The sequence below is a fragment of the Peromyscus californicus genome, unplaced genomic scaffold (genome assembly GCF_007827085.1).
Source record: "Peromyscus californicus insignis strain IS unplaced genomic scaffold, ASM782708v3 Scaffold_1__1_contigs__length_55948999, whole genome shotgun sequence".
Taxonomy (NCBI): domain Eukaryota; kingdom Metazoa; phylum Chordata; class Mammalia; order Rodentia; family Cricetidae; genus Peromyscus; species Peromyscus californicus.
In genome coordinates, this window is record NW_026294492.1 from 19,923,072 (window position 1) to 19,941,326 (window position 18,255).

Here is an 18,255-nt window from a genome sequence, read left to right on the forward strand (position 1 = left end):
CTGGGACACCTACTTGTGCTGGTCATCTCTGCCTCCCTCGGTCTTCTCTCTGCCTTTGCTGAGTCGGGGGGGGGGAGACATGAGGAGACAAGGGGATTCGAATGAGAGGGTGTGGACCAGAGATGCTCACAGCCTTTGCCCCTGGCCCTGCTGACCCCCGTCTTCCTCCCCAGGGGTCTCCCTATCCCACGGACCCCCGTCAGTCGTCTGTAGAGGAGTGCCATGGCCCCAGGTTCGGCCGATCTCCTCTATCCCAGGAGGGAGGTCTGGTGACTCCAGAGTTGGAGGGTCCCCAACATCTCCGCCTCCCTCACTTCCTCCCTTGGTCCCCTCCGAGGACTGTGTGGTGGCCATGCTGTGGGGTGGTCCAGGGACACAGTGGGCAGAGCCTGTTTGAGGGGAGGGGCCGCACAGCTACAAGATGGGGCGTCCAGCCACTGAGAAGAAAGATGGGGAAATGGGGGAATGTGCCGTAACCTAGCCACCACTAAAGGGCTCAGAGCAGGAGAGACGTATTCCCGTCTTCCTTTAGAGAGGTTTCCAGAAACTGGAATGTCCCCTCAAAACCCCTCCAGTGCTGAGTGAATGAGAATGAAGAAAAGGAAGAGAATATGCATGATGATTTTTCCCTCTCTGCTCTCACACACTCCTGGCTCGGACCTTGCCCAGGTGAGGTCATACCCTGATAGCTCAGGCCTGGAAGCCTCCATACATACTCACAGCTGAAGTCCAGATTCAGCTGGCTAGCTTTTGTGTTAGGCAAGTATTTAGTCTATAATTCAAAGACACCCACAATTGCCAGGTTTCTGGCTGCCTAGATCAGCCAGGACCACTGAGCAGAAAGCAGGGAGAGCGAAGGGGAGTCTCTCTCCATTGCCCTGTTCTAGGCCAGCTCAGTTGATCCTAGGGCCACTGTTAGGAACCCCCAAGGGCTACTGGGGCCTGCTTCCATGGAGCAAGGGTTCCTACAGGCTATTTGGGAACTACGACTCCATTCAAGATTTCTGGTTTCCATCCTCACATTTGTCTTAGGAGAGTTGCCTTTTTTTTTTCCCTGACTGGACAATCCAGGTTATAAGGGAAGGATTTTCTTTCTGTTTTCATTCTGTGACCCTGAGCAATATGTCAATCACTGCTATGGACTACTAAAGAGAGGTGTGTGGCCTGGGGTTGGGCAAGGGTCAATAGGTGTGTGTAACTGGTACTGAACGGTAACTGGGAACTGGGATATGCTCTCTTTCTCCCCCCCCACCCCAGATTTGTTCTGAAGTCAAGAGGCATCCTATCTACGAGGATATAGGGTGACTTCTGCTTTCTCCCCTCCTTCCATCCTCCAGACCTCAAGGCTATCACAGGCCCACACTCTCTGAGTGGAAATAGAGTGAGGAAAAGGCTGTTTATGTGAAGAAAGAATTCCATCGTGATTTTACTACATCCACCGCTACTGCTGGGCCCATCCTTAGAAACAATCGCTGCAAAGCTGGGCCTTAGCCCTTCAGCAGGCGCCCATGGGATCGAGCTGTCATCCCGTGACAGTGGCCATCTTCACCGTCACCTGCTTCTTATGGGAAGTTGTGAAGGCTCAGGCTGCCCTCTGTCACTCCGCCGGCAAGCAGTGACCTCACCTGCCTGCATTGCCCTAGAACCTCCCGGGAAGCTCCAGATAAGTCTGGGTTTCCTTCTAGTGCCCACATGGTACTCTTGGTTCTTCCTGCCGGTTGCATAAATCCCACTTCTTGGCATTCTCTTCTGAGGGGCCTTTCAGCCTCATTGAACAATTCCCCTTCCTTAGCTCCGTCCCCACCGCTCCCTGAACTGATAAAAGCATCCACAGTCAGGAGGGAGAACAATAATGCCCTCCTGGGACCACGAAGGCCTGTGGAGATCTAGGCACTAGGCCTCACTTGGTTACTCGGCCTTGGGCTGAGGGTGGGAGCCCTAACCTCAGGTAGAGTGTCTGGACAGGACAGGAGTATCCTAAGGACCACTTCACTCCTAAATCTCAGCATGGCTGTGACTGGTCCTCCGGCTCCTTGGCAGCCATGGTAGCACTGAATCCCAGCCTGGTGAAGGGAGGCAGGGAAGGGTTGCCTAGCTCTTTGGGGCCCATGAGAACCAACGAAGTAGCATCTGAGGATGAGGCAGTGTGTACTGCACCATGCACACACTTCTGCACACCCCTTAGTGCACACATGTCCCTCTTTCTCAGAGCCCCTACTGTGCCCACCTGGCCAACTCCTCTCTGCTCCAGACACAGGAAGGGCTTCCTGGTTCTACAGGTTTCCACTGGAGTGGAAGGATGCCCATAGGCGGGACAAGAAGAATGGTGTCGGTCACAAACTACCCATAAAAGAATGACATAGTAATTACCTAGACATCCCCAGGGACACCAGGGGGGCCTGGGGAGCAGAAGGTGGGCTGTGTGTGGAAGCTGGTGAGGTTAGGAGACGTAGAGAAGATGAGATAGCCTCAGAGCACAGAAGATCTTGGGAAAGCGAAAGGCTGTGTTGTATAGCCACACAACTGAAGCTGATGCTCCTTTGTAAGATGTGACTCCTAGAGACAGTTCAACAGCAGAGGCTGATGTCTGGTGGCATGGAACTCCCTGGTACCATGCAAAGAATGTGTGTGCATTGCAAATGTATGCAAGTGTGTGTGTGTGTGTGTGTGTGTGTGTGTGTGTGTGTGTGTGTGTGTACACATGTTTTTCAAGATTCCCCCTCTGTCCTGAGACTGAGAGTTTGGAATATTGATTCTATGTTCTTGAGAGTGGAAATGCTCATGAAGTTAGTAATTCATTCCTTTCTCACAGCAGGGACATGTGTGTGTGTGTGTGTGTGTGTGTGTGTGTGTGTGGCGTGGGGGGTGGGTGGGGGGTGAGTAGGTATTTCTGTTCTTGCTCAGGATAGCTGAACCCCCAGTGGGCAGCACTGGTAGAGCCCTTTGCACAGGGTGGGACAAGAACCAGATTGGTAACAAAGCCCAGACCAGGTCAGGTAGTGCTTAGAGGAGAAACAGTTGGAGTCAAGGTAGCATGGAGTCTGGAGAGACAACGCTGGCCGAGAACCTGGTGGGCGGAGAAACTCAGATGGCATATGATGGATCAGGGCCCAGGAGAGATTAAGACATGAACAGAGAGAGTCCTGCCAGCCCCAAGGCTAGGTCCAGAGGAGAGGGGAATGTGGTAACATCCATCTCAAAGGTGATGTCACGCCTAGGCTGGCGGCTCCAGGTGGCAGCTGGGGAAATAGTATGCCCTCACACGCTCCTTCAACCAGGGTGGTGGCACCCACTGAAAGCCAGGAGTTCTGGGGCTTCTGTTGCGCTTGCCCAATTCCCAGTCCCTAAGATGGGAAAGGTCCAGGGAGGTGGGGAGAGGAGAGAACCCCAGGATGCTGTGCAGTGAGGCTTTGGGTGGTCCTCTTAGCTCTGCCTTCCTGGACCAGGACTCTGAGGGTCTGAGAAGTACCCTTCGCATCTTGTTTTATCAGAGTCACATCAGCTGTCCATCCTCTGCTGCCTGTTTGGGGCAGGCAGCCCCTCAGCCACCAAGGATTCCTGGGGGAGCTGTTTTCATGGCTGCCCCTGAGTCTCCTGAGCCCCGCTGGAGGTCAGAAAGGAGGGGGGTCAGCATGTCTACTTTCTGAACTCATTTATTTGTTGTTGACCCAGAGAAGATTGGTGACATGTCAGAGTTACCCAGCTGATGAGGGCAGTCGGGGTCAACCTGATGGAGCTAGCTTTCCTGATGCAGATCACCATTCCTTTCTCTACAGTGGGTGGCCCTGCTTCTCAGAACTCCCCTTGAACCAGCCCTACACAGCTCTTCATGTAGTACTGGCTGATGGTGACAGGTGGTGGCCATTGAGTTAGGTCCCTCACATACTATCCAGTCTCTGATTTTCCTCTTACATTTCTAAACCTGTTCCTGACATTTGGCCCTGTCCAGGGTGAAGAACTTCTAGGTCATCAGCCCTTCCACGTGTAATACGTGGCTCTTCATTGACAACCTCTGGTATTCCCGTGGATCATCGTCAGGATGGTGGTTGGAGCAGGGCTTGTGGCTATGGCTCCCATTTCACAGATGTGTAGATAGGGTGAGAGAAGTTATGGGACTTGCTGGCACTCAGGCTTGGGCTTATTTATACTAAAGGACCTGATATTTGTGTGGCGGGGGATGTGGCTGGCCTGAAGCATGCATGCAGTCCTGGGTGTTTATTTAAACTCGTGTTTGGGAGGCTAGCTGGTGATGGGAGGTGGTCGGACAAGAGCCCTTTAATTCCATTTCACTAACTGGGAGTCTGTGTGGTTTCCATCACAGGCTGAATATACCTTACCTGGGAAGGAAAGTTGGGGGAGAAGCTTGCAGTGACATGGGGGACCCTTGTTCTCAAAACACACCCCAGACCTCTAGGCACAGGTCTCAAGCATCTTACATGCTGCTCTCAGCATCCTAGGTATCCAGGGATATTCTGCTAGCTTCAGTTTTGACCCCTGAGATTTGAGTAACGTAATTGCATTTTGTATCTGGTAAAAGTACTACGCATGGGGAGGTGAGGCCTGGTCAAAGCCCTCTGTCATTTGTAAGTGGCAGCATTTGTGGGATGTGAATCTTAGACACAGAAAAGCCTGGACAAATGGAGGGGTATTTGCTCTGCCCATGACCTTGGGCTATGGGGCCCGAAGGAGACAGTGCTTCTTGCTGTTGTCTCTGATATCTTAAAAGGAAAAGGAGAGGGGTCACAAGGCCTCTTCTCCCTGTTGCCTGCCTCCTGGTGTGACCGAACTGCCAGGTGGACTAGCTCCTGGTCAGATCAGAGGATGACTTCAGCTGTCTACTCAGTTCTGTATTTGTGAGTGTATTTCCTCAATTTATCCTAATAAATTCCCTAATATTCCTTTAGCAGACTCCCGTGGATTTCTCGCTTTAGACAATTTTTTCTCAACGGAGGGTGGCCAGATCCTGACCAGGACTGTTAGCCTCACTCTGGCAACAGAAGGCCTCTCTCTTAGTGATCTTTTCACTGGGCCAAGGAAGGGGTCAGGCTGCCTGGGTCTGGTTGGCACTGTTAGGTCTTAGACCAGAGAAACCAAGGCCTCCCCTGTCTCCTTTTCCCATTTCTCTGATGAAGACAGGAGCTCCAGCCTCCCCCTTATGTAGAATTCCGTCTCTCAGGACTGAAGCAGGCCTGGCCTCTCATTCTGACTAGAGCCTCCCGCATGCTCTTGGGTGGGGAGCTGGGTGAGAGATGGTGAGAACATCTTACCAACCCTTCAATATCTCTATAGCAACTCAGCCCCACACTGTGAGCCCAGCCAGGCCTGGAGGGCCTTCCAGAGCACCAGCTCCTGGTGCCTGCTTCCCAGCCAGAGGGGTCCACCTCTTACCTGCGAAAACTCTTCTCGCCGGGTGTTCTGGTGCTGGGCCGTGAGCCAGGTAGCAGTCCATCGGTCTCCTGGCTGTCCTTCTCCTCCTGAAGAGATTCGTCTCCTAGGAAGTCTCCATCATCCCAGGAGCCCACAGAGCCATCTGCGGCCTGGTACCGGACCTCCATGCTTATGCTGGTCTGAAGGGAGAGGGACAGTGAGCAGCCGGGTTGACGGTAGCAGTCCCCTGGTACCTGGGGCAGCTGGGAGGCACATTCCCTCCCTATGAAGACTAGGTGAGGACCTTCCTGCCTCAGTTTGTAGATGAGAAAAAAAAAAGGCCGAGTAAGACTGATACACGAGGTCCTCTTGTCCTTGGCCCTCCTCTTCCCAGGTGTCCCAAGTCAAGTGGCTGTCCTTGATCTCTAGGCCTAAGCCTGGGTGTGAGGTCTTTGGGTCCTCAGTATAGAATCATTCGGTGTCTCCCCACATACAGGTCACTTCCTCATCCTCTGAACGTGGGCTGTGTACAGGCACAAGGGGGTCTCCTTGGCAAAGTGATGAAACCAGTTGAGCTGGTCTTCTCAGAGAAGACCCAGTCCTGGGTGTCCCTCAGCCTGGTACAGTCAGCATTTCTTCCAACTCCTCTGACTCCGCCCCTGCAAGCTAGAGAAGGGGGTCTGGGGGAGTTGCCTTGGGCTTTTCTTCTGGAGAAAGTGGAGTGCCACATCTGGGTCCAGATGCTACACAGAACCCGGGTGGAGGGAACATGTCTGGAAGGTACAGCCCTAATTTGCATGGAGTAAAACTGAGGTAGGAGATAAAAAGCTATTTGTACATCATCCAGCAGTCAAGCACTTTCTTTCTTTATATGCCCTTTGACCCCTTAGAGCAATGCAGTGAGGCCAATATGCTTTTGTGCCCTTTGCAGATGTAATAGAGGCCTAACCAAGAGTCATACCCAAGGGTCAGGCTCCTTACCCCCATGCCAGCTGCTTGTGAGTGGCTCCAGAGGAGCTTTAGGAGACAGAGCAGAGCCCGGGGGGCTGGGCATCAAGGGCTCTCCCATCTCCTTTTGTTGGGACTGACACTGAAGGGTGGACTGGGTAAGACTAGTTCATGCACGCCCACGCTGACTTGAGCGGAAATGGACAAACGGAGCAGAAAAATCAGATCCTGATCCTCGCTGGACCACTGGCCAGGGAGGAGCCACATCATATGTACAATGGAGGCTACTGCCTTGGAAGGGCTGGCGAGGCTCAATCCAGCCATTCGATGATAAGAGGCACCCCGAATTCATTCCTGAGCTGGACCCGAATGGAAAAAACACATCAGTAGGGAGGAGATGGCATCCTCCTTACCTAGCACTATCCCCGTTGGAAAGACTGGGTATCCACATGGGATGGACCCAGCCATACTACATACAGGGACTCCAGCACCAGCCTTCCTACCAAATGGCTCAGGCAGAGTCTCCCTGATGTCCTCCAGCTGCCTGCCTTGTCAATCATGGAGCATACTCTAGACCAGTGGTTCTCAGCCTGTGGGTTGTGACCCCTTTGGGGGCTGTTGAATGACTCACAGGACTTGCCTAACTAAGACCATTGGAAAACACAGATATTTGCATTGTGATTCATAACTAGCAAAATGACAGTTATGAAGCAGCAACAAAATTTTATAGTCGGGGGTCACCACAGCATGAGGAACTGCCTTAAAGGGTGGCAGCATGAGGAAGGTTGAGAGAGAATGCTCTAGACCATCTTCTGTGATCTAGGTATGCAGCAGGCCCTCCGGTGCCTGGGTGACGGGAGACGACTCCAAGGACTCCTTGGCATACCTACCTTGATGATAGCATTATTGTCATCAATCAGCGTATCCGTCACTTCGACACGGTTTTCCTCCACCACCTTCTGCAGCACCATGCGGAAGGTCCCGATTAGTCTGTGAATTACAGAGGAGATGTTGCCAGAATGAGGAGCAAGGCTGATGTCAGTGTCTGGCTGGCAAGGAGACACGGGCAATTGTGAGGACCCCGGGCTGGGATTGGAGTAGCCCGGAAACCATGGCTGGCCTGGCCAGGACAGCATGTCTGTGAGGGTCCCTGACCCCTTTACAAGTGGGGATGGTTGGATATATGTGGTCGGCTCCCCCTGGAAAACTTGGGAGAAGAAAGAACTCTAAATGATGTCCACAGATAGAGACAGGGAATTTAGCATTGGGATTGCAGCTGGTCCCCTGCAGTGTGGAAGCTTCCAGAACCCATAATGGAAGGTGGTAGGGAGGCACTGAGACTCCTGATGATGATGATGATGATGATGGTGATGGCAGTGTGTGTGTGTGTGTGTGTGTGTGTGTGTGTGTGTGTGTGTGTTGGAGACTGAACCCTGGGTCATGCTAGTTAAGGGAGCAACAGCCTGTAAACGATAGCCCAGCCTCCCAGCTACATAAGCACCCCTTCCCTCCACTTCCTGACTGGGGTAGAGGCCTCTACTCTGATCAACACCAGTCCTCCATCCATCCCACATTTGCAACTGGTAAGCTCCTGGTGGGCAGGGGCTCCTGTGACCTCAGAATCCCCTTAATTTGGCTGCACAGTAGGGACAAGCATACAGAACTGGGTGAGAGGCACAGCCTTGGCCTCGGAAACTCAGCTCTGATGCTTACATGGGTGCTATCTGCCCTGGGAAACTCACCTAAGCTTTCTCGGTCTTGGTTTTCTTCTAAGCTAAGCTGATTTCAGCTTCACGAGTGTCCCGTGCATCCCGAACACACACTCCCTCCACCTTATGTTCCCGTCATTGCTTGCGCAGCCTTACAAAGCAGTCTGCACGTTCTGTGTCTAGCCTCCATTTGGTGTTTCCTGTACACTAGAGTCCCCCCCGCGTCTATTGCATTTATGAATGAGCAGCAGTGGGTGTCTCATAAATGCTGAGCTGGATCCCATCTCCCCCTGAAGCTGGAAGGCTGTTGCCGGGGGGAAGAGAGCAGGATGTCAGAAAGATGGCATCCGGAAGATGCCCTCACACGGTACTGACCTGGACCCACGGAGAAACATACACCGTTTCTACAGAAGTCAAAAAGACGTCAAGGCACACACAGTATGTGAAGCCTGGAAGGGACCTGGGGGACACGTGCTGCTGCGAGTTTGCAGAGGAGGGAGGTGGGCAGGAAAGGGGACAGGGACATAACCAGTTAATGACAGATATGAGTGAGATGAGTTAGCCAATGAATTCCGACATAGGTTGCCTGCCTATAATATACTAGGGGCTACGGAAGGGGAACACTGATTTTTTTTTTTAATTCTGGGGCTAGGGAGATGGTTCGGTGAGTGAAATGTTTGCCTCGCAAGCATGAGGCCTTGAGTTTAGATCCCCAGTGTCCGTCTTTTAAAAAACAGTCAGGAGCTGTGGTGCTAGTCTCTAATTCTCTAATTCTGTGGAGATAGGTGAGTCCCTAGAGCTCATCTCTCTCTCTCTCTCTCTCTCTCTCTCTCTCTCTCTCTCTCTCTCTCTCTCTCTCTCTCTCTCACACACACACACACACACACACACACACACACACACACACACGAGCAGGGGAGGGGCATACATTTGTATACCCATGTGCACATATACACATGGTATGTATGTATTCTTTTTTTTAAAAAAAATTTTTTATTTAAAAATGTGTAGCCCAGGCTGGCCTCAAACTCGTGATCCTCCTGCCTCTGCCTCCTTCAGCAAATCCTACCGGCGTGCGCCGCCACAACCGGCGGTATGTATGTATGTACTCACACACACACACACAGTCCTCCCAGCTGTGTTGAGCACACGGTGGATTCAGCCCTAAGAGGGATGAATATGAACTGTTTGCCTCCTAAACTCAGAGCCTCGGTGAGTTTCCCATCTCTCGGAGGGCAAACTGTCCACCACACTAAGGCTGAATTGGGCTTTTAGATTCTTCCCAGAGAAGCTCTGTAGAAGAGCCTCGCTCCCTCTCGGCTTCTCCTCAGCTTGCGGAGGCACACGGAGGGCCCGAGTGCTGGACTGGGACCCAGGAGATGTCAAGCCATTGCTGGGGAGTTTCAGTTCTCTCTTTATAAAAAGAAGGGGCGGGGCACTGAGCTTGGAGTCATCACAACGGCCAGCAGTGGACAAGAAATAGTGCCCTGGCTTTGTGAAGGCCTCGACTGTTACGGTTCTAAATCAGTGGCATAATCTGGGAACCCCTGACTCCTCACAGACCCACTGTCATTGCCAACGTGCAGCATTTACCGATTTCCACAGTGCAAGTGCTCATAGAACCCCCCATCTCAATATTCTAATGGTGTAGTCCCTAGAGGGATCTGCTGAGTCCTAGAGCACCTGCTGGCTGGAGGAGGTGGTGGTGGGAGGGCGGGCCCTGGGCATGTGCGCTTCCAAGCATCCAAGGGATGCTGTTGCCACTGTTTGGGGCAGACAGCATCTCTGCCCTACTCCGAGCCTTCCTGTCAGGCTCTTCAAGCTACCATCACCCCCACTAAGCCCCACCAGTCAACCGCTGAGTGTTGGGATTTGGGCACATTTGTTCTCAATCTTAGATGCCCAAGAATAGTCAAGGAAGGTCCCTTGGTAGAATCTACCTGGGTGCTGCAATGTGACAAAACGCCCCCCAGGGGGCAGGAGGGAGCCGTTCCCCCGCAGCTGTTCAGAGAGCCTCTTGACGTCTTCTAGATTTCTCGTGCATTACAGTCTGTGAGAGCCTAGGCTTGCGAGGAGAGCTTGGCCCGCACGAATCCCCGAAATGACCTCTCTGCCAGGTTTTCAAGCCTCTTCCGGACACAAGGGTGCCAGTGACATCAGTACTGTAATCTGTTGCCACCGCTAGCCCCTTCACCCCTGCTGACAACACACAGCAAACCGACCTTCTGGCAAACCCCTCGCCATTTCCTTACTTCCTGGGCCAAGCTCTGTGGACACGCAAACTGTCCTTCCCTAAGGGAGGAGGGATAGACAGTGGACGAGCTCGGCTCTGGAGTCAGACAGATGTAACTTCACCAAGCAGTCCCTCAGGGGGATTCCAGCACCCGGCAGCTATATGATTCTGTCTAGTTCTGCAACCTCTGTAAGTCTTGGGATTTTTTTCCTTCTCCCAAAGGCATCGATGCCACCCAGTTCCCCTGATGCCGTCGGAGAGGTACAGCTCCAGATGCTGCAGCCCTCGGTTCAGCCAGGGCTGGTCCTCTCTGTAAGCTGGGCTCTGGGAACAGATCCAGGTTGTTCCCGATCCTTAAAGTTCTGCCTAGAACCAGGGCCTGTTAGTGACTGGAGTGAGGTGGGGCTAGGACACTAGGAACTTGCACTCTCAAAGAACTTACCACACACCCAGAGAGTGGTGGTGGTGGTGTGTATGTGTGTAACTAACAGCTCCCCTTTCCTCAAATAATAAACATAAATAAAACATAGAAATAATAACTTTTGAAATGGACTGTAAAGAATGTTCTGAACCTACTATCTGGGCCTCAGTTTTCCCAGGCTGACTCCACATCCTTTATGCGGCCTGAGCAGCTCACCCATTAGAAAGAGGGACCCACAGAGGAGCCTGGGAGAATCCAGGGCTCTCAGGTAGGTAGACAGTGGGGAGCAGGCCACAGGTGGCAAATGGGTCCACAGACTGACCATAACAGAGCGGCAATCGGGCACCAGAATCCTGTCAATAATTTATCATCTTCCCCTGGGAGCTGGTGTCAAATGCCCTGGGCTCAGTCCGGCTTCCACTGTACTCCTCGTTTCTGAATTATTCAGGACCTCTGGCATCCTTGGTGGAAGGAGCCATTGCCCCTTAAAGTCCTGGTGAGGCTATGTGGGATGCATAACATCTCATCCTAATGTCCTATTTTCATGGAAGCCCCAGGTTTCTTGGAGGAAGCCCTGGTTCTGAGTGGCCAAGCACACTTACGGACCTTATGGTCCCTGACCAGGCGATTTCCTCCTTTCCACCATATCTCTACTTCCTGGCAGCCCCTAACACCGCTGGGTAGAACCAGGTCGGCCTTTTCTTTGGCCCTAACTCTAAGGTGGGAAGCCCCGAGCCCCACTCAACTCCAGGTACCTTACTCCCAAGTTGGCCTGTATCGGGATGGCCCTTGTCTCTTTTTCCATCCTAGGTCTTGGTCAACAGTGGCCTGGACAGTCTCTAAGTCCTCCTTCGCTAGGCCTGGGCACCATGTGACTTTCCTGCCTTCTCTTTGGTGGGGAGAAGGAGGGCACAGTTAGGTGAGGGGGTCACATTTTCTTGTCTTCCCTCTTCTTGGCATTTAAGAACACCTGAAATGAGCATTAACGTTTGGTAGATTCACTGTGTGGTTATCCATTGCTCCCTAAAATGTCTAAATCCTTTGATTTGTCTGTAGCAGGAGTCCTGATGGGAACTCTCGGCATTTCCCTGTCTGCTCTGGAACCCTCCACTGTAAATGATTCAGCAACCTCTTCCTCAGTTTCCTCCATCACATAATATGCTCTGCTGGGAGTGACAGAGGTTTAGAAGAGGAGGTAGAAGACATACATCCTATCCTAGCTCATCTAGAGTCTTCTCATATGACCTCCATGTGCCTCTGAGCCTCGGTTTCCCGTTCTGCACGGTAAAGGTTTTACTGCCGAGCTCCAAGGCTCCTGGGGGTTCTGACATCTGTGGACAGGCTCTGGGTGGAGTTCTTTGGTACCCTCCCTGGATTCTGATTCTGTCTCTCCTCCATATTCACCCGGTCTGCATTGGGCCCTTCTCTTGTTCCTGCTTCTCCCAGTCTTATTAATCACAGGGGTGTCTCACATCAGATACGGTCATGCTTTATCTTTGGGGGTCTCTAGTGGGATGCTTTTCCAAAAGTTTTTATTGTAGTACTAGAGGAAGTTGACTGAGTGATGTGATCCCCTGGAGACAGAGGGAAGGCCTCTGTGCACTAAGCATATTTTCCACGATCCTGCCAGCAGGCCAGAAACCCCCTCTACAAGGGATCTATTCAGTTCACTTCTTGCAGTGGTAGGCACACACTACTTCCTGAGATAGCACAGATGTTGGAGAGTACTCTTCCAGCTGTTTGCTCTCCTAATAATGCAGCCTGTTCCTCATGTGTCTCTCCTCTTCACATGACAGACAACTTCTTGAGGACAGGGACTGTGCCTTGATTCCCCATTTTAGCAACCGTGATGACTCACACAGAGGAGGAGTAGGTGGGTAGGTGAATGGATGAGTGGATAAATGGGTGAATGGATGGATAGGTTGAATGGATGAATGAGATGAATGGATGAATGAGATGAATGGATAGGCAGGATTCATAAATAGGTAGGATGCATGAATGGGATAGGATGAATGGATGAATGAAAAAATGGATTATCGGATGAATAGACAGGTTGGTGAGTAGCTAAATGACCCTAGGGCTTCCTCTTGAAGCTTGGGTCTACTTGCCATAAGGAAAGCATTAGAGTCCCCACCCCAGACAACCACAGGTGTTGCCTATTAGCATTCTTTACAATTGATACAGGAGAGTGGACTCTTTGGCCACCCTTTCAAGATTATATTCCTTCTAACGTGACCCTGGATTAGGTTAGCTTTCCTTGTCTACACCCCCTTCTCACTGCCGAGACCCTTAGAGCCTTCACTGGACCAGCACTGCCACACCTGTTTGGACACCTGGCAGTTCAGCCATGATCTCCTGTAGGTCACACAAGAGCAATGGATGTTTTACGCCAAGGCGGAGTGTCTCAATTTACTTGTGTTTAGCCATCATTCTAGAACCTTCCAAAACCTGTGTGTCACCCAGAGAACAGGAAGGGGGCTACTTCAATTGATCAGCTTGTAGGGCAACGTTCACACGTGGCAGGTGCATTTCATTTACAGAACGGAAGCTCCACGAGGGCAGACACCTCTCTCTTTAGTATCTAGTTTAGTTCACGACATACAGTTTGCACTTCATAAATGTTTGTCGAGTGAATGAACAGATCTATCTCATTTCATTCCCACAGCTGTTTTGAGACAAGTTCTTATCTTTCTCACATATAAGGACAGTGACCTCAGCAGGGTTCCCTAGCCCACTCAGGGCCACATCTTAAATCACTGCCCAAGGGTCTGAGATCGTGTTTGCCTCCTACGCCACAGCGCTGAACAGTCTCTGGTAAATAGCTTCGCCTTCAAGGCCGCAAGATGTAACAGCCATTCGGCTTTTAGCTTCTCTGATGGGCTGCATCCTCCAGTATGAGTGAGGAGGAGCTCGAAGAGAGGGGCATGTGGCTTTAAAGGGGCAGGCGATTGAGGGCTGGACAGGAGGGTGAGCTGCCCTTGGTTGACAATAGCCAGGGTACTTTGAGGATCCCACAAAGGAGCAAGATAGGCAGCCCTTAGGCCTTTAAGGAAGGGTTAAAGGGCAGGGCTCTCTTGTAAGCCTGGAGGAGTCCAGGAATCAGGCCGGGCCCCAGCCCACACCATACTTACTTGTTGCTGAAGACTTTGCTGTAGTTGAAAATCTGAATCTCCAACATTTCATTTCTGTCAACACTGCTGGCCACTGGCCACCGGAACGTCTGGGGAGAGAGGGACAGCTGTGACCTTGGGTGCAAATAGCAGGGAGGTGACAAGTGATGAGAGGGGGCCTTCTAGCAGCCAGAGTGACCCCCTCACACGGGCCAGGCTCCCCGGGGACAAAGCATCCATACTCCCACTCGGTTACCATAGCTGCCTCATATGGCGGGTATTGTTACCCACTCTTCTTTCAAAGATGGCGCTCAGAGAGGTCTGGCAGGCTGCCAAGGTCACAGGGTAAGTGGGAGGGGGGACCCCAGGTCTAAGAAGGACTCCTGACCCTCAACTGAGTGCTGCATCCACTGCCTCCCAGCTCCTGTGAGAGCTGAGAACAGGTGCAGCCAGGGTGTGGGTGGACTCCAGGGCAAACCCAGCCGGTGGGATGGGAGCTGGGTTCAGGATGAGCTCATTGGAGTCCCGACTTCCTAGCTCTCTCATACGGCATTTGGACCAGTTCAGGCTCTGCCCTGGCCATCCTCCCATGGTGTGGTAGTGTGAACAATAGGGCCTCATTTTGAAGCTCTTTCAGGTTATGAGGGTTAGACCTATATATAGTCTGTGCCCAACTTACTGTTCCAGTCACACCCCTGGAGACGTCCCCACATCAATAATAAAGATGGATTAGAAATTCAGTGGGTTTTTTTTTTTTAATGCCCTATAAGTGGCAACTAGGACCCAATGCAGCTCATAAAAGGAGTCATCCGTAGGGAAAGTCAATGGTGGATGGAGTCAGGCTCCCCCCACCCTACCCCAAGGCTCTGTCATCCTGTCCTTACCTAGCTCTCTTCACTTTTGGGACAATGAAGGCAACTGGAGAGGAAATAAAGAAGAAAGAATTCCATCCTGTGCATAACATTTGTGGTACTCCCTAGAGAAAAAGCTTGTAGCCACCACCTTCAAGAATGTGCAAGTTCCTAGGTTCACCTGCCTGACAGTGAGTAGATGGTCTGTTCTGCTCCCTGATCCCCAGAGACCCTGCCCTCTGGGCAGGGAGAGATCTGGCATGTCTCTGTTGATAGATCTGGAGTTTATCCTTTGCGGGCCAAGCTGGGCAAAGCCAACAAGAGGACACCCTCCAAAGGCTGCCTGCCAGGGGAAGCTGTCGGGCTGACCCCCTCAGTAACAGGAGAAAGGATGAGTTAGAGCCAGGGCTCAAGGTGTATACCATGACACAGGCCACTCAGGTCCCTCATAGATCCCTCTGTACAATGTCTGCGAGGCAGCCCATGTTTGTAGACACCACATGCCGATGGCACCCGGAACAGGTCAAAACTCATCAGAAAAGCCATCTCACCACAAGGACAAGTCACACCCATCGTAGAGACTATGCCCCCATGCCCTGGTGGAGTAGGAGGGGGGTAAGAGCACTCGAGTGAGACCCATGTCCATCTCAGGCCTGGTGTGTCAAGCATGGGGACAGAGGAAAAGGACAGACTGAACCAGGTGCTGTCTGGAGTCTATACCCTTCTGGGCTTGATGCTTGCTTTGTATCCTAGGCTGGCCTCGAACTTGAACATCCTCCTGCCTCCACCTTCAGAGTGCCGGGCTATAGGCTTGCACCATCCCGTCTGTTTTATTTGGGGCTGGGGATTGAACCCACTGTCATGCGTGCTAGCTGAGCACCTACGTACTGAGCCACACCTCCAGTGAGGCTGGACTTTGGGTTAGGAAGTGACCAGCAGACTTCAAGGGCTGCTCAGAGCTGTTGAGAGATGATAACCAGGGATTCTGACAGACTAGATAGAAAGTAGTGACTTTAGTTTTAAATGTCCTCTATGTCCCCCATCCACTTCAGACCAGTGGACAGTTCAGGAATAAATAATAACAGTGATAGTAACCATTTTTTGCTGTTTGCAGAAAGCTTTACATTTTGCAGGAGGCTGAAGTCTATATGTATATTAATTCATTTGTTCTTCCCAATATCCCAGGAAGCTGATGTCTGCTCTGTTTCATGGATAGGGGAGCCACAGCTCTGAGCAGTGGGGTGAGGCAGAGTTCTGCTGATGGCTGAGTGGACTCCGCTGGACGGAGGCTTCTGAGAGCTGGGCCTGCAAGCCTACCACTCCACAGTTGGACTTCCTTCTCCCAGACTGGGGACTTTAAGGGCAATCCTGCTCAGTATGACCTCCCTTCATGTCATCTCTTCTTAGGACTAGCCAGGTCCCAGGGAAACTGTGCTGGCTAGTTTCATGTCAACTTGACACAAGCTAGAGTCATCTGAGAAGAGGGAACTTCAATTAAGAAAATGGCCCCAGAAAATGTGGCTGTAGGCAAGCCTGTAAGGCATTTTCTCAATCAGTGATTGACGGGGGTGGGCCTAGTCCATGGTGGGTGGTGCTATCCCTGGGCTGGTGGTCCTGGGTTCTATAAGAAAGCAGGTTGAGCAAGCCACAAGGAGCAAGCCAGTAAGCCGCACCCTCATGGCCTCTGCAACAGCTCCTGCCTCATGGCATTTCATCACAGCGATTGTAACTCTGACTTAGACAGAAACCCTGATGTGAGCATGAGAGGGGAGAGGTCCAGAGGTTGGTGGGGCTCCTGGCAGCCCACAGCTTTGGCTCCTGCTCTCTGATGCCTGCAGCAGCTCAGCTCAGCTCAGCTCAGCTCAGCTCAGCTCAGCTCCATGGAGTGTGTAGTTTTCTTAATGAAGTTGCTGAGACAAGACCACAGGGAAATAAAAACGTTCCACAAGGCCTGACTCATGAGCTGTGGACCAAGTACGGAGGGCCCACTGAGCCTAGGTTTCCTGAGAGGCAGAAGGAAGGGTACTAGTTCCATTTGTGGACTGTGGGTGGCTCCTGACACTGTTAAGTGAGAAGGAGCAGGAGAGACAGGTGGTCACCCTGGAAGTGGCCCCCTCGGAGAAGAAGTATTTTAGATGGACACAATGGTAACAGCGGTGTCCTTTGGAGGGGGTGATGAGCTGAGACGAGGGAACCACAGAGAGAAACTGCTGGCTTCTGCTTGTCCTCCGCTGGGGTGTAGTTCAGCAGGTCACAAGAGCTGACGGGACATAAAGGGCCGCCTCTCTGTCTCTGCCTGTCTTGTCTGTCTGTCTGTCTGTCTGTGTCGTCTCTGCCCCCCTCTCTCTATTTTTGCCTGTCCTTGTTTCTGGCTCTCCACCTGTCTGTTTTCCTTTGTCTTTCTCTGCTTCTGCCTCTCTATTTCTCTGTCTTTGTCTCTCTTCCTCACTGGTTCTCACTCCTTGTTGCCCATTAGCCTGATTTCCGGAAACTTTTTGAGGCCCCTTGCTGTGGGATAAATGTTCTTGTACACTGTAAAGATTTGTTACTCCTGTTGGTTTAATAAAACACTGATTGGCCAGTCGCCAGGCAGGAAGTATAGGCGGGGCGACCAGAATAGGAGAACTCTGGGAAGGGGAAGGAGAGATGAGTGGCCAGCCAGATGCAGAGGAAGTAAGATGAGAATGTTGGACTGAGAAAAGGTAACAAGCCACATGGCTAACATAGACAAGAATTATGGGTTAATTTAAACATAAGAGCCAATTAGTTATAAGCCTGAGCAATGGGCCAAACAGTTTATAATTAATATAAGCCTCTGTGTGTTTATTTGGGACTGAACGGCTGCGGGACCAGGTGGGACCAAAACTTCCATCTACATTTGGTGCCCACCATTGGGCATTGGTCCACATAGACCTGAAAAAGCTTTAAAAAGATTCTATACACACAGAAACGGAGCCACACTGGGCTTCCTAGTCTCACAGTCTCACGTCATTAGCAGCGCAGAGACAGATCCCCCAACAGCTGCCTGCAAGATGGAGCTGGCCACCAGCAGCCATGAGCTAAGGGGCATGGCAGGATCTTACAGTCTCTCCCACAGGCCTTGGTACAGAGAGGATTCTCCCAGATGCTGCCTGCAGGCTTGAGAGCACAGCCTTGTGCTTAAAAACACAGCTCATGCTACTTAATGCTGCTTCACAGAATTGGGGAGATAAGCGTGACTCCTTAGTACCTGCACCATGTTAGAAAGCCTGAGTGGGACAGAGCCAGCAGCCAAAGCCACGCTTCTCTTCTAGTCACACAGTTTAACAGTTTAAAAGCTCTCGTGGTCAGAAAAGGATTACAGATATACAATAAAGACAGATTCAGATGAAAAAAAAACTCTAAACAGGTTACAGTGTGTATAAAAATACGTAGGCTTGGGGGAAAAAGAGATAAAGTCTTTAAAAAAGAAATAGAGTAATAAAAAATATAATAAACCATGTAAAATACACAGAGAATCTGGATACTGTTTATTATTGTGTTGTCTTTGGTTTTTTTTTTTTAAACTAAAGAGAGATATTTGATTATGGGGGCTGCTAAGTTAAATCAGCATATATATTTTAAAGATATCTTAACT

The 18,255-nt window shown here is 51.3% G+C and overlaps 1 protein-coding gene across 7 annotated transcripts in view; it reads right to left on the bottom strand.

The window, feature by feature from the left end:
• Otof (otoferlin) overlaps nt 1-18,255 on the bottom strand; it is a 101,541-nt gene that overhangs the window by 49,968 nt on the left and 33,318 nt on the right. For 4 of the 7 annotated variants that reach the window (XM_052746064.1, XM_052746062.1, XM_052746061.1 and 1 more), the window contains exons 3-5: nt 13,810-13,898; nt 7,206-7,305; nt 5,389-5,567 (exon numbers count right to left, since the gene is read on the bottom strand). In XM_052746064.1, coding sequence (XP_052602024.1) covers nt 5,389-5,567; nt 7,206-7,305; nt 13,810-13,898 — 368 coding nt within the window. Of the gene's footprint in view, nt 1-13; nt 59-5,388; nt 5,568-7,205; nt 7,306-13,809; nt 13,899-18,255 lie in introns of all 7 variants that reach the window. The other 3 variants (XM_052746063.1, XM_052746059.1, XM_052746057.1) reach the window with 1 other exon arrangement.